This window comes from Phoxinus phoxinus (assembly GCF_949152265.1).
Source record: "Phoxinus phoxinus genome assembly, chromosome: 10".
Classification (NCBI taxonomy): Eukaryota; Metazoa; Chordata; class Actinopteri; order Cypriniformes; family Leuciscidae; genus Phoxinus; species Phoxinus phoxinus.
This window is the reverse complement of record NC_136885.1, coordinates 34,788,497-34,804,801: the sequence shown is the minus strand read 5'-3', so window position 1 is coordinate 34,804,801 and position 16,305 is coordinate 34,788,497. Positions and strand designations below refer to the sequence as shown.

General features: G+C 42.8%; 3 protein-coding genes across 12 annotated transcripts in view; all 3 read right to left on the bottom strand.

Annotated features, from left to right (window-relative positions):
* Window positions 1-16,305, bottom strand: part of znf385d (zinc finger protein 385D) — a 221,756-nt gene that overhangs the window by 12,126 nt on the left and 193,325 nt on the right. For all 10 annotated transcript variants that reach the window (XM_079626320.1, XM_079626319.1, XM_079626316.1 and 7 more), the window contains one exon: window positions 1,251-1,514. In XM_079626320.1, the coding sequence (XP_079482446.1) occupies window positions 1,251-1,514 (264 nt within the window). The remainder of the gene's footprint in view (window positions 1-1,250; window positions 1,515-16,305) is intronic.
* LOC307005831 (uncharacterized protein) lies at window positions 5,635-10,473 on the bottom strand. Its single transcript, XM_079626312.1, has 2 exons — window positions 6,264-10,473; window positions 5,635-5,755 (listed from the first exon to the last, which is right to left on the bottom strand). Exon 1 carries the CDS (start codon window positions 10,440-10,442, stop codon window positions 7,191-7,193), a length of 3,252 nt encoding a protein of 1,083 aa, XP_079482438.1. The 5' UTR covers window positions 10,443-10,473; the 3' UTR covers window positions 5,635-5,755; window positions 6,264-7,190.
* Window positions 10,604-13,322, bottom strand: LOC307005676 (uncharacterized protein; the record flags this gene model as incomplete). Its single annotated transcript, XM_079626047.1, has 4 exons — window positions 13,088-13,322; window positions 11,133-12,579; window positions 10,793-11,024; window positions 10,604-10,632 (listed from the first exon to the last, which is right to left on the bottom strand). The coding sequence occupies exons 2-4, from the start codon at window positions 12,408-12,410 to the stop codon at window positions 10,604-10,606; spliced, it is 1,539 nt and encodes a 512-aa protein (XP_079482173.1). The 5' UTR covers window positions 12,411-12,579; window positions 13,088-13,322.

Below are 16,305 nucleotides of genomic sequence, written 5' to 3'. Positions count from 1 at the left end.
AGAAGAGAAATGGGTAGTTGTGGCTGTGTCTTATTTTCTTATCAACACCATGACTCAAAGTTTGAGGTCAGTGAGAGGTTTTAATGCTTTTAAAACAAGTCTCTTCTGCTCACCAAGGCTGCATTTATTTGATCAAAAATACAGTAAAAACAGCAATAATGTGAAATATTATTACAGTTTAAAATAACTGTTTTCTAAAAATAAATCTTACTGATCTCAACCTTTTGAACAGTATCCTAATGTTAGCTAATGCAACATAATTAGCCTGAAAAATGCCCAAATGCAGGATTTTGCTTAGGATTGTGGGTAATGTAGTTCTTCAGTACTTGGATTTTCTTTTAAACTACATTTTCTCTTTGAGTTTCAATTAAAGTAATAACTAGAAGCTGTTTGTTACAGTAATTTGGATTTCTTACCATGATAAAAATCACTGTAACCTTGAGTGACATTGCTTTCATAAAACAGCAGCAACAACAAAATGATAAAATATAATAAACAAGGGCCTTTTTATAAACAAGATCTGTCTGATCACTGTTGGACGAAAACCTCGTATCTCCAAAACCGCTACTTTTCAGGAAATGGATCAAACTATTTTTGGATTATTGGTGTCTTGAATATGGCATCAAGTCTCTGTGACTCTTTTATATGTTCGGTCTGTACCCATTATTTATTTTATTCAAACTAACGAGCTATATGTGACCCTGGATCACGAGTCACACGGGTATATCTGTGGCAATAGCCAACTATACATTGTATGGGTCAAAATTATCCATTTTTCTTTTATGCCAAAAATCATTAGGATATTAAGATCATGTTCCATGAAGATATTTAGTAAATGTCCTACCGTAAATATATAAAACGTGTATTTTTGTGAGTGAATGCAGCACAATCGTGAACATAAATGCACAACTTTAAAGGAGATTTTCTCAATGTTTAGATTTTTTTGCATCCTCAGATTCCAGATTTTCAATAGTTGTATCTCGACCAAATATTGTCCTATCCTAACAAACCATACATCAATGGAAAGCATATTTATTCAGCTTTCATATGATGTATTATCTCAGTTTCATAAAATGTACCCATGTGACTGATTTTGTGGTCCAGGGTCACATTTTTGGTTATGGTCCCCTTCTCGAAGTGCCCTTCATGGGTGCAAAAACGCAGTTTGAAACTCTCCCCGTGTCTGAGCAAGAACTGATCTTGATATATTCTCGAGGTTCTCGTGCGAGTCGCTCTGAGACGCTGCTCACCGGTGTTGTGCGCGTCGAGTTGTGACGCCGAGTTGACGGCCACCTTGCAGAGAGAGCAGTAGAGCAGACGCAGGGCTTTCTCCTCCTCCGTCTCTGGACCCGTGCCGGCGTCGTTCTCCTCGGGTTCAGGCGGGCTGGCCGTGATGGAGAGACCGTCCTCTCCTCCTGACACTGAGGAAGACTCCGGCTCTGAGGGGTCGGCGCTGGGGCCGGTCAGCGGGGCAGAAGAGGGCGATGAAGGGGACACAGGTGCAGGACTTCCACCTGTAAAGCACAAATCACCTGCTATTAGTAAGTGTTTCAATGCTTTACAGTTTATACAGTGGCAGATCCCCCTGTGGTGAAAATCAAGCCTCTCTATATGTCTATGTGGTGTTATAATAACTATAACAATGTAAAGCACTTTTTCAGGGACTTCACAAAACATAAAAATGATATCTAAACAAAACAAGATAAACTATAAAAAATGCTGGGTTGTTTCAACCCAATTTTGGGTCAAATATGGACAAAACCAAACGTTGGGTTAAAAACGTCATTTAAAAATGTAACCCAATCGCTGGGTTTGTCCATATTTGACCCAAAATATATTTTGTTGCTACCAAAAGTTTTATATTAGTCCCACTGTGGTGAATATCCAGTTTTTAATGTTGTTTATATGTCTATGTGGTGTTTTTAATCTGCTTTAAGTTAAACCATGTGTAAGTTCATAAGTCGACAGCATTGCTGAGTATTTTCTGCTTAAAACTGCAGTGAACCAAAGACAGTCTCAAAAACACGGTTTGAAATCGCTGGTGTTTCTGACGTCACACACTACCTTGTAACCAATCAGATCAACGTGTGATCGTCAACCAGTGGATCTCTGAGTGAGTGGAGGCGGGGCTCATTTGCATATTCATAGAACCACGAATACTAAATGAGGCAAGGGTGTCGAGTTACATTCAATTATTAGTTTTAAGGAAAAAACGTTTAAATTTGTAATTTTGGTGATCAAAGATGAGTTTTAAGGGGTAAAATGACTTACTACAATAGTTTAAGTTTTATATTTATTACTGTTTTTGTTGAGTCTTTTGTTTTGGACTCCAGTGTTTCATAATGTGAAACAGTTCTAGGACTGATTATATATTAGGGTGTAACAGTACATGTATTCGTCCCGAACCGTCATGGTACAGACGTCACGGTTCGTTGAATACAGTCAGTCACAGGCGATCCACACTCCAGTCCAGAAGGGGGCGCGTGCGGTAATGCAACACTGTTTGCTAACCGCCACAACAGGAAAAACAGCAGAAGAAGCAAGAGCTTGCCAGTATACCCAGAGCCATATAGAGAGAGAGGCTGCGTCCCAGTTCGCATACTCTCCGTCCTAAATAGTATTCGAAAGTAGAATTAGTACGTCCCAAATCGTAGTATGTAGAAATGAGTGTTCCTAAGATGCCCGGATGATCTACTATTTCCGGTCAGAATCCGAAGTGCAGATCGATGAACACTCTAATGGCTAATATTGCCCATAACCCATCGCACGCTGGATGAGGATTCGGTTAGAACTACAAACATGAGTGAAAAGTGTTTAAAAAAAACTACAGACATGGACATACTACAGACATAAGCGCGAGTCCGGCGGTTATATAGAGAGGTTTAGATAAAGGGGTTTATCTAACCTGACGAAAATGTATTTATTCAATGTTGTCCACATTATATTGCCTCTGCAATGCCTTAGCCATTAACTTTTAAATTTTAGCTCAAACAGTAGAGCATTGGCGCTAGCAACGCCAAGGTCATGGGTTCGATTCCCAGGGAAAGCAAGAACTGACAAAATGTAAAATGTGTACCTTGAATCCAATGTAAGTCGCTTTGGATAAAAGCGTCTGCCAAATGTAAAATGTAAATGCATCATTACATTCAAATTCCAAACACATGAGGAGAGTCTCCGCATGACAGACCCGCGACTGGCAGATGAACGTGTACTACATTTCTCTCCGAAACGGTAGGAAATGATATAAGATTGAATGGAGGATTTTAACTGTGACAAGATGATTGACAGGGCAGTTTACAGTGACAGTATGCACGCGACAGATCTGTCCGTTAAAGATGACGAAGTAGTGTGTCCCAAAGCTTTTGCTACACACTCAAAAGTATGTACTATGATTTGTTTTTATTGTGAGTGAACACAAATAAAAACAGACCCTGTACAGGTTTACATGTAGGACGGACATGTAATTGTAACAAACTTATATCGAACAGTGACACCAAAACCGAGGTAAGACCGAACCGTGAATATATATATATATATTCGATCTGCACTTGTATATATATATATATATATATACAAACAAATAAATTCCGACTTAGATTTCCATTCATCAAGTTTCAAATATGAATAAAACATTTTTTAATAAAGAATCTTTTTACCATTTTAGTATTTAATCTAAAATAGCTTTCAAAACTGAAGCGCATTGCACTGAATGCTATTGAGGAGCAAACACAAATCAGATTTCTCTAATTATACACACATGATATTGTCCACTGGGTGGACGAGTATTGGATTGTGATTTGGATGAATAAGCAGCAGACGCACATAAACACAAACGCTGATGTCACTGATGACTTGTCGACCTCTAAAGGCTCCTCCGGTGCCATTGTTAATAATACATGAGCACATTAAAGCATCAGACGTTTCCCTCCACTGTCGAACTAGCTTTGATTTTGAAGACTTCCTTTAGTTGTGCTGGAAAATAACTGTGTCAAATCGTGAGATCGATGGCGCCACGCGCCGATATCACCTAATGCGGTCGACATGGAAATTAATTGCACAGAATAAGATAAACTGCTGCTGATTTTCCCCCAGATGAGCTCTGGCTTTGGCAGGGCGCTCAGATCGATGTCTGAGGGGTCTGGACTCGTAGTACAGTAATAACACCGAGGCTCTCTTCATCTCAGACCCCGGGGACTCAATCGATACTGAATTATGTCGTTCTATTTTGGTGACCCGTTAAGTAGAGTCTCTTATTTTTCCCAGAGCTCCTCTTTGGACTGATGCTTTTCATCTGTGAAAGAAAAGAGGAAGGGACGCAGAAGCTAAGATCAATTAGTCTTGCACATATAGTCCTGTTGTGTAAGTGCTGGACCCAGAGTCCGTCATCCAAAGGCTCGCCGGCTGGCTATAGGAGATTAGCTTGTTGAGCTGATGTGGACTGGCAAATTCAGGCATTTCTCTCTCCCAGCAGAGAAGCATCATTGACCGTGACGGCTCGGCACCGAGAACTTCATTTACACTCCAGTTTCTATTAAATCTGCAGCGGCGGCTGCACGGACACTTCAGTCGACTGTAAGCAAGAGCCGTGGACAAAACAAACACGAATCAGCTCTTCTCAAAGCTCTACGATGATTATTATTATTATTATTATGTCAACCGGTTAGACGACTAACATGTAACATATCTGGATTAAAACATGACCAATCTCAGCAAACACTGTTATTTTAAGTATTGGCTATACACTATTTTAACATATTTTTTATATATTTTTACATTTTCAGTTAATTTTGGTTTAAGGTTTAGTAATTTGCTTTTGTCATTTTACATTTTTTATATTATATTTAATATTATATTAAATGTACACTAAAAAAATGCTGGGTTGTTTCAACCCAATTTTGGGTCAAATATGGACAAACCCAAACGTTGGGTTAAAAATGTAATTAAAAAATTTAACCCAACGGCTGGGGTTGTCCATATTTGACCCAAAATTGGGTTGAAACAACCCAGCATTTTTTAGAGTGCAATTTTAGTACTTATTTCTATATCTAGTACTATATTTGTGTTTACATTTTTGTTTTTATCTATATTTAATGGTATTTTCCCGATTTACTTCAGTAACTGAAAACGTGTGTGTGTGTGTGTGTGTGTGTGTGTGTGTGTGTGTGTGTGTGTGTGTGTGTGTGTGTGTGTGTGTGTGTGTGTTTGTGTGTGTGTGTGTGTGTGTGTGTGTATACGGTGCCAATGAAAGAGCACATCATCTGGAAAGAATTGTCCTGTCTTAAATAGGAGTGTGAATCACTGGTAATTTAACTAATTATGAATCAGATTCCACGTAATGACTACAGTTTCATAATGATTTATGTTGGTACTTTGAGGAAACCCTTCAGATATAAGTGGTCATAATTATACATTAAACAAACAAAACACTATTTTTTGAGGTAACATTTCAGACAAGAAGAGATTGGGATCCAAAATAATGTCTTTTTGACAGACTCATTAAAAATAACCAGCTAAAATGAGTCATTTGTGTGTGAATCAGACTACTGTACTGTACTGGAAACTGTACATTTCTTTTTTGCTATACAATCAAAGAGGATAATGCAATAGAAAAACGTGCGTAATACTATTTGTTGGAGAGGAAAGTTGACTGCTAGGCTCTAGTTCTACTTGTTAGCAGTATACACCCCTGGGTGTCGGTCAGAACACAAAGAATGAGGAGACTGGTGCTTCTTTCCAAAGTGTATTGAATATTAGTCTAAAATAACAAAAAACATATTACATTAGTAAAGTAGAAATGTGTACATTCACAGATGAATCAGTCACTTCTTCATTCAGAATACTAAACTATTCAGTATCACCTCTAAATAACCGTTAAAGCTCAAAATATGCAGAGGATGGGCAACTGAAAACAATATAACTATTGTATTATCACAAGAAATTACTTTGGCATTAATATGTATTATTAATGATTCCAGATGCATCAACAAACTATCTTAATTTCCCAAATTAGCATAATCAAAAGGAAATAATACTGGATAATCCTTCTGCAGAATAATTAGCTAACCTATTACAGACATATACAACGTAAACTGTCACATTTGACTATATTTAGCAGAAATCACGTTACATGTCTTGTTTATCTGTCAAACGATCGCACATGAATGCACATGAGGTACATGTCCGGGCGTGCACATTCAAGTACACAAAGCTCAATAATACACTAAAAACACGGTTAAAACATCAAGAAATCAGAGAAAACTTACTTTATGGGCATTTACTAATACTTTTAACACCCAAACGCCAACGAACATCCGAATAACAGGCAAGAAGAAACTTCTAGGTGCGCAGCTGCCGTTCTCTCAGTAATCTATATTGACGCAACAGGCAGCTAACCATGAGAATAATGCCTCCTACTGGACGCTTCGGGTATCGCACTCTAAAATAACTATCAAAATAAAAGTCCCACAATAAAAGTCTTCATTCTCCGGGAGCCTTTTATACAGCCGCCCCCAAAGATGCTAGGCAACTTTGCTCCAACTAAAAGGCGACTCAACTTAAGGCGAGTTTGCAGGACAGTCATCTGGCAGAACTGGGAGGATCACCAGACGTGCTACTGGTCGAGTGTATACATGCCCCTTTATGTCTACATCAGCAGACCTGACATGTCCATCCGGACTGTGATGTGTCTTGATGACATGTCCAACAGGCCAGAGGGCCCTAGGCATCTGTGGATCTACAACCATGACAACCGTTTTCTCAGTTAAGTCTGGGGGAGAGGACTGCCACTTTTGCCGGGTCTGGAGGCCTGGAAGGTAGTTTCGGGTGAACCGGGACCAGAAGTTATCTGATAGGACTTGTGAATGCCTCCAATGTCTGCGACTCAACAATTCAGACTCTGGGTAGATCACCTGTGGCAAGGAACCATCTAGCCGCCCCATGAGCAAACCGTTTGGTGTCACTGGGTCAATGTCTGCCACATCAGAGGACACGTACCCTAAAGGTTTTGAGTTCAGAATAGCTTCCACCTCTAGAAGGACTGTCAGCAGGACTTCTTCAGGAACTGATTGAGCTCCCACGGTAGTATAAAGGGCTGACTTTACCGATCGTACTTCTCTCTCCCACACTCCTCCGAAATGTGGGGCTGCTGGAGGATTGAAGTGAAATTGGATCCTTTGACGAGCAAGCTGTTTCTATAAGTCAGGAGCCATTTCAGAAAAAGCGTCTCTGAGCTCTCTTTCACCCCCTTTGAAGTTTGTTCCCTGGTCTGACCACAGTTCCGCAGGTGTTCCCCGCCGTGCAACAAACCGCCTGAGGGCCATCAGGAAGGAATCAGCATTCATGGTACTGAGGAGGTCCAAGTGCACCGCTCTAGTGGTTAGACACTTGAAGATTATCCCCCAGCGTTTCTCTGTGCGTCTCCCAATCTTAATAAACATTGGCCCAAAGCAGTCTACTCCACAAGAGTAAAAAGCAGGTTTGTGAAGACGGAGACGGGCAGAAGGCAAGTCTGCCATCTTTGGAATAGTTGGCTTTGCCCTCCAACGCTGACAGTCTAGACACACATGCTGGTGCCGACGAATGGCTTCACGTCCACGGATGATCCAATAGTAACGCCGGATTTCGGCGAACACTCGCTCAGGCCCTGGATGATGCAGCTTGCAATCATAATGTTTAATCAGTAGCCGGGTAACTGGGTGATGAGCGTCCAACACAATGGGGTGTAAGGCAGATTCTTCAATGGACTCCGCTCTCCTCAATCGACCTCCCACTCGGATTAAACCATTGATTCCGTCCAGTTCAGGAGCTAAGGTAAGAAGGCGACTGTCTGAGGACACTGGTTTTCCAGTAACCAAATGCTGATAATCATTTGGGAAAGACTCCTGCTGAACTCGCTTGAGAATAAGGATCTCGGCTTGACGATAATCTTCTGCATCTGGAAAGGATTCAGAAGTAGGGTTTACCAGAATTTCCTTAGCAGTGGCATCCATGAGTTCCTGCCAAGTATTGTGGTTCCAGACATCTGGGATGATTGATTGGGGTGGCACTGCAGTGGCGCCGCAGAAGACAGACTTTCGTAGCTCTGTGTGGTCATCTTTCAGGTCTGTTCTAGGTAGTACTGGCCAGGTAGCTGGATCCTGGAGTAAGAAGGGAGGACCTTGAGACCATCTGTTTATCTCTGTAAGGACATTCAGAGGTTTGCCTCTAGTGAGGTCGTCTGCAGGATTGCTGGCTGAATCCACATAACGCCAGGAACAGTTCTCTGTTAGCTCTTGGATTTCGGCAACTCTATTGCCAACAAAGACTTTGTAGTGGCAGGATTCAGAGTTCAGCCAGGTAAGGACTGTAGAGGAGTCCGTCCACAACACTGTGGTCTCTATTTGCAAGGTCAGTTCCTTCTTGAGCAATCTAGCTAACTGAGCGGCCACAAGAGCTCCACAAAGCTCCAATCGAGGAATTGAAAGAGAACGTTTGGGGGCCACTCGGGATCGAGCCACCACAAAAGACAGGTACACTTGTCCTCTCTTGTCAGTGGTCCTCAAGTATGCCACAGCTCCATATGCCTGCTCTGAAGCATCTGAAAATATGTGGACTTCATGCGTGGCATCATCCTTTACCTCAGGAGGGACATAAGTCCTAGGGAGAGTGATGTTTGGTAGGTACTGAAGTTCATTCTCCCAGACACGCCATGACTGCAGGAGCTCAGGTGGTAGGTTCGGATCGTCCCAACCCCGCTGTTTACTCCATAGTTGCCTAATAATGATCTTTGCTCGAGTGGTGTAGGGCAAAAGAAGTCCCAAAGGGTCGTACTGAGTGGCTAGGACCTTGTAGATATTTCTGAGGGTGGGAGTCTCATATACAACAGGTCGGTGCTTGTACGCCAGGGTATCGGTCTGCCAGTTCCAGCTTAGGCCTAATGTTGACTCTGATAGGTCAGACTTGTCTTGAGCCAACCAAAGCTCCAAGCTCTCAGCTTGAGCTTCGGGGGGTAAGTGACTCAGAACACTGGGAACATTGCTGGCCCATTGCCGTATCTCAAATCCAGCTTTGGAAAGTATCTCTCTCAGTCTGTCGACCAAGTGCCTGGCGGCCTCAGGGGTACAAAGACTCTGAAGGCAGTTGTCCACATAAAAACATTTCTCCACTGAGAACCTGATGGACTCATCGGCAATGCTGTGCTCGATCACATGGTGCTGCAGAGCATAAGTGGCACAGCATGGACTACACGTAGTGCCGAACGGTAACACCTGCCATTCAAAGACTCTAGGAGGCTCATTCACTTTCAGATCACGCCAAAGGAACCGCAGTAGAGGGCGATCTTCAGGAAGGAGGTGGACCTGATGGAACATTGCCTTGATGTCACCACTTACTGCAGCTGGATGCTCCCTAAATCTGATGAGTACACCTAGCAGTGATGCTCCAAGAGTAGGGCCAGGCAACAGATACTGGTTGAGACTTTGCCCATGATATTGGTGGGAACAGTTGAAAACAACACGGGATTTCCCATTGTGACTGACAAGGTGGTGAGGTATATACCAACATTCGTCAGAGTCTGTCTCCTTGGTTACTTCCTGGACAGCTCCTGTCTGTATGAGCTTCTCCATCTCTGCACTATAGGTCTTTGCTTTCACTAGATCCTTTAACAAACGCTTCTCGATACTGCGCAGATTTGGCATGACTGACTCCTTAGGGGCATGCAACCGAGGCATATCCTTCTGTCGTAGCAATGGCGTCGCCAGTCGAAGAATTCCATTCACTTCTGTGCGGATGGTCTTGGTTTCAAGTAACTTTAAGGCCTCCTGGTCTTGTTTGGATCTAGTCACCTCTTTCTCATCCCTGTGAGGAACAGCTTCCATTTGCCAGAGTCTTTGGACATTCTTAAATAGCTCATCTTGTGGTGGAAGGACAGAGGTCAGTAGGCATTGTTGGGAGGATGCAGGCCGCCCCATCAACGATGCGGGGCCCTGGAGGGTCCATCCCAGGCGTGTGTGGACAGCAGCAGGTCCACCTGGAGAACCTAATCTTATAGGCTCGATTGGTGTTATGAGATGTGGCTGATCTGACCCAATCAAAAGTAGAGGCTGAGCATCTTTCACCGGCGGGATGGGAAGACCGCGTAAGTGTTTATACTTCCTCTGCAGTTGATCCATGGGATAAGACTGCCGTGACAGATTGAGGCGATCTGCAGTGAAGGCATATTCAATCTTGTAACATGTTTGAGGCTTATGGGATGCGGATACTTGAAATGATATAGATGACCCATTAAGAACTTCAATGTCTTGTCGCACGGTGTGCAATGGGAGATCTTCAGGTGTACCCTGTATGCCTAGGGCTTTGGCAGCAGTTGGGAGCAGAATGGTTCTCTCAGAGCCGTCATCCAGCAGCGCAAAGGTATCTAAAGTACGGTCTTCATAATGAATATGTACAGGTACTACCTTGAGCATGACACGGGTCCCAACAACAGGTTTGTCCAGGTAAAATCTGTCTGGAGAGGAACTGGTGAGACAACTCTTCTCAGCACTGACTGTATCCTCTTGGGAGGGTCTAACATTTACATTGTGTAGAGGGCGAAGGTGTTTACCTTGACACAGGTTACAGGGCTTCTTCAGGTCACACTGAGCAGCATGATGAGTCCTGGCACAGCGCCAACAACGATTATTACCTCGAATCCAGTCTTTGGCCTGGTCAGTGGTAAGTTTAGCAAATGGCTTGCATTGACTCAAATAATGCTCTGTACTATCACAGAAGGGACAGAACCGTTTCACTTCGACTGACTTGGTCGGTGGAGTCATACCCTTCTGAGGGGACAGGGAAGTTACATTTTGAGCCACTCCAACCCCATGAAGAATGGCTACAGTCCTTTTACTCTGTATAGGTCTAGAAGTCTGTCGGTCCTGAACTCCTCGTGAGGAAATCTCTACATCAAAGTCATGACACCAGGCTTCATAACGGAGCCAGTTTGAGAGATTATGTAAAGTAGGTACGGTTCCAGGTTGCCGAAACATGTGACGGCGGAACTCAGCTCGCTGTTCAGAAGGAAGTTTGCTCAAAAGACGTGCGACATGTGACCCACAATTCAGTTCAATTGCGCCTTCAGGTCCTAAAGTCTTCAACAAACCCACCAATGACTGTACCTGAAGAGTAAACTTCTGGAATGCAACTGTATCCCCACGCTTTACATCAGGGGCTTCCAGGACACTGGCAAGTTTCCTCAAAGCTAGTTGGTGGGGCTGACCAAACTTCTCATGGAGGGCCACCATAGTGTCAGTAAACGGGGTAGGAGAGTTCAAAAAAGCATCGGCAATCAGCTGAGCTTCATCCAACTTTAAGTGGTCCACAAGTATTTGATATTTAAAGAGTTCAGTTCCATCTCGAGGAAGCAGATTCTCCAAAGCGATTCGAAGTCTGGCAAACTCGCTTGGATCTGGTCGGCTGAACTTGGGGATAGTAGGGGTAGGCCCTCTATACACATACTCTGAAGGGTGTGTTAAATATGGCAGTTTCGACTCTACCTTGACCACAGGCGCTGGATACCTCGACGGAGCTGGTATGGACCCAAGTCGGGAAGAAGAAACTGGAATTTGGGCACTTAAAGGTTTCCTATACGAGGTCTGTGCAGCTGAGGATAATAACATTCTGAGGTCTTCAGGTGTTGGAGGTGGTGGTAGCACATCTGGATATTGAAAGCAATACTGAGAATTGCGGTATGGAGGGTGAGCCTGGGAGACCGTTGAATACTTTGGTACCTCTGGTTGGTATGTAGCTTTGTCAGGTTTCGTTAACTTTAAAGCCTCCATACCTCTGCTCAGTTCTGGCTCGGGCCAGGGTGGAAGCTCAGGCCACTCTTCATCATCAGCTGATGTCCGGCCTACGCGACGGGAAAGACTGGATGGCAGTTGGGGTTCTGGTTGCACTGGAGGACGATCATGGCTTTTAGCTGTGCTGAGGTCTGCTTTAAGGGTTTGGGCTACTTTGACCAGTTCTTTGAACTCAGTACGAACTTCTTTCAACTCCATCAGGTCAGAACGGAAGGCTTGGTGGGATTGCAGCAGCTGTACATTTTCTCTGCGAATGGCTTGGAGCTCGTTATAGAATTCAGGCTCGGTGTAGCGATTCTGCGGGACTGATGTGAATGACTGAGGCAGGTTTTCGCTGCGCTCTGCATAACTGAAGCTTGGTGGTCTGAACCGAGGGCCTGTGCGACGAGCAGCATCATCATAGAGGTAGTCAGGATGGTCCCATGATGACTGGAGAGGTGTCATGTGGGCAGGTACCTCCCAGGGTGGTGAAATAGCATGTTCACTTACAGGTCTGCCCCCTACATACTGCACTTCAAAGTCTTGGAGTCGAACTGGTGGATGTGTTCGGCGTTTTGGTCTGGTTGCTCCAACAATCTCCTCATCGGACTCCATGATACCAGGAATGAACACTGCATCCGGCTCGAAGGACCAATTTGTTGGAGAGGAAAGTTGACTGCTAGGCTCTAGTTCTACTTGTTAGCAGTATACACCCCTGGGTGTCGGTCAGAACACAAAGAATGAGGAGACTGGTGCTTCTTTCCAAAGTGTATTGAATATTAGTCTAAAATAACAAAAAACATATTACATTAGTAAAGTAGAAATGTGTACATTCACAGATGAATCAGTCACTTCTTCATTCAGAATACTAAACTATTCAGTATCACCTCTAAATAACCGTTAAAGCTCAAAATATGCAGAGGATGGGCAACTGAAAACAATATAACTATTGTATTATCACAAGAAATTACTTTGGCATTAATATGTATTATTAATGATTCCAGATGCATCAACAAACTATCTTAATTTCCCAAATTAGCATAATCAAAAGGAAATAATACTGGATAATCCTTCTGCAGAATAATTAGCTAACCTATTACAGACATATACAACGTAAACTGTCACATTTGACTATATTTAGCAGAAATCACGTTACATGTCTTGTTTATCTGTCAAACGATCGCACATGAATGCACATGAGGTACATGTCCGGGCGTGCACATTCAAGTACACAAAGCTCAATAATACACTAAAAACACGGTTAAAACATCAAGAAATCAGAGAAAACTTACTTTATGGGCATTTACTAATACTTTTAACACCCAAACGCCAACGAACATCCGAATAACAGGCAAGAAGAAACTTCTAGGTGCGCAGCTGCCGTTCTCTCAGTAATCTATATTGACGCAACAGGCAGCTAACCATGAGAATAATGCCTCCTACTGGACGCTTCGGGTATCGCACTCTAAAATAACTATCAAAATAAAAGTCCCACAATAAAAGTCTTCATTCTCCGGGAGCCTTTTATACACTATTTAAATACAGTTTTTTCTCTCTCACATTCAATTGAGGTTGTATGAAAATTGACTGACAGCTAAATATGACCCTCCTTCTGAAAGCACACTGTGCTCTGATTGGTCAGCTGGATCAGTGTGTTGTGATTGGTCGATCGCTTCGAGTGTGTTTGGGAAATGTCCCGCCCCTTACCATAACCGCCAGTTTAAAACACTACTGACTAACTCAACCAGGCCCCGCCCCTTTATTCTGTGTATTAATTATTATAATGAGGAATATTGTGACGTGTTCGTTCCCGGAAGAAGCTCAAGACTACAATGGAGGCGTTTCAGGAGTTCAGAAATAGTGACACTGATTTCTTGGAGTTATAGACACTAATTTAACATTTGAAAAGCATGTAAAAAAAAAAAAAAAAGTCTGCGCTGTGACATCTCAACTTAGACATTTTTAATGTATACAGAGTCAACTTAAAATAGAAGATGCAAGAATTTATTTGCATTCATTGATTTTTTTCTAATTTTTCTTACTGTATTACTTAATGGTCACAAGCAGGAAAATCTAGACCTTTATATACCTTATATAAATGTGCTTTAAAAGTATTTGACAAGAAACCTAATAGATATCATCACTGATATAGAGAATAACATGAAGAATTCATGCTCAAACAAAAGAGTTTTTTTACATGTTAAACTTTCTTTAGTGTGTAATTTAGTGTGTAATGTTGCTACACACTGAAGAAAGTTTAACATGTAAAGAAACTCATAATAGCTCCTCTTTAAAATAATTTAGGTCATATAAAGCGGCAATTTAAAACGGCTCTGCTCACAATTAATCAGTTTACTGCTAATGTCAAAAAGCCCACAAAGTCATTTGCGGTTTCTGTGGAGTTTCACCTTGAAAGGCAGATAAAGAGTAAATGAGCTGACCTGAGCATTAGCCTCATTTTCCCGAATCACGGATTACAACCGGCCGACTGGAAGTCTGACACAACCCAAACTACGGTGTGTGATCAATCTGAGCACCATTTGTGTGTGAAAATAAGTCATTAAAGTGTAATTTGAGAGAGTCCAGACTGCTTTGATTGTCTGTCAGTGTGGTGGTGATCTATAGCCCCGGTGACCTGTGTGCAGAGACACAGATAGACCACGACCGAAGGAAACACACAGAGATCAATGTCCCTCATTAATGACCAGAATGGCCTTGATCAATCTGCGCTCGCTCGGTGACAGAACCGCTTCCTCGTTCCATAAAGTTCATTTCCATGTCAATAATCATACTGAGACACTCCTGGACACGCTTAAAGGTAAAATATGTAAGAATTTTGTAATAAAATATCCAAAAATCATGTGCACAGTGTGATATGTTTCCTGCAGTTGTGTACTTACAATATCCCAAAAGTCTCCAAAGATTTTTTATTTCAGAGAAATTCCTATTTTAAATAATGGCTCATCCCGGAAAAAAATGTCACCTGTCGATGACGCAATATCCGCGCTATCCTCGGTTTCTGCTCGTACTGCCATAGCCATGTAGTGTGTGTGCGTGTGTGTGTGCGCGCGTGTGTGTGTGGGCTTGGTTTATTATGCATTGTGGGAACCGAATGTCCCCACAAGGATAGTAAAACCTGAGATCACCTCCATTGTGGGGACCAGCCAGCGGTCCCCATGAGGGGAATGGGTTAATAAACATACTAAATTATATATTTTTGAAAATGTAAAAATGCAGAATGTCTCCTGTGATGGTTGGGTTTAGGGATAGGGGCAGTGTAAGGGGATAGAATATACAGTTTGTACAGTATAAAAACCATTACGCCTATGGAATGTCCCCACAAGGATAGAAATGAAAGCTTGTGTGTGTGTGTGTGTGTGTGTGTGTGTGTGTGTGTGTGTGTGTGTGTGTGTGTGTGAAAATCAAATAACCCAGTGAAGAATGACGTAATGGGCCGTATCTTGCACCCAGCGCAATTGACTTTGTACACCGCCGCATGTATCATTCCTATTCTGCACCCGCGCACAGCGACTCTTCCCTCCACAGACGCACGTCGGTAAATTAGGGAATGAACTTGCGCTCGGGGGGGCGGTTCAGCGAAAAGAGGAGTGTGTTCCGGCGCAAACGTTCTCTGGTGATATTCTGCAGTTCCAGAAAACAACTCCGCCGCTGACCAGGAGAAACCCAGTCTAAAGACAGCGGCGCCGCGCGTTAGTCATATGCTATTTTAAGGGCACGTGCTTGGCCATTATGTAGCGTGTGAACAACACACACACTTTGATTCTCTAAACTACACAGACGCAGCAGTTTTCATTTTTGCAAATCATACATTATTACAAGGAAAAATATTAACACACGAGGGAAATAATTGTTGTGTCCGTGAAGATGTGAAAAAAATAGGCATAAATCTAGATTACACATTTACCCAAATTATTATACGGCTGTTTAACCGAAGCTAATGTGTGTGTGTTTCTCCATCATCCTCATACAATGTCACTTATCTGTGTTTTACGGCCCTGACGAGAACGTCGGTCTCCTCGGCTGTGAACCGCTCCTGGCAAATCCGCCGTTATAATAGCAATCCGCCGTTATAATAGCAATCCGCCGTTATAATAGCAATCCGCCGTTATAATAGCAATCCGTCGTTATAATAGCGATCCGCCGTTATAATAGCAATCCGCCGTTATAATAGCGATCCGCCGTTATAATAGCAATCCGCCGTTATAATAGCAATCCGCCGTTATAATAGCAATCCGCCGTTATAATAGCAATCCGCCGTTATAATAGCGATCCGCCGTTATAATAGCAATCCGCCGTTATAATAGCAATCCGCCGTTATAATAGCGATCCGCCGTTATAATAGCGATCCGCCGTTATAATAGCAATCCGCCGTTATAATAGCAATCCGCCGTTATAATAGCAATCCGCCGTTATAATAGCAATCCGCCGTTATAATAGCAATCCGCCGTTATAATAGCAATCCGCCGTGGAACAAGCGCGCCGGCTCTTA

Excerpts from the sequence above, each read along its gene's own strand:
- LOC307005831 (XM_079626312.1), bottom strand. The coding sequence starts at position 10,442 with ATGCTCAAGGTAGTACCTGTACATATTCATTATGAAGACCGTACTTTA.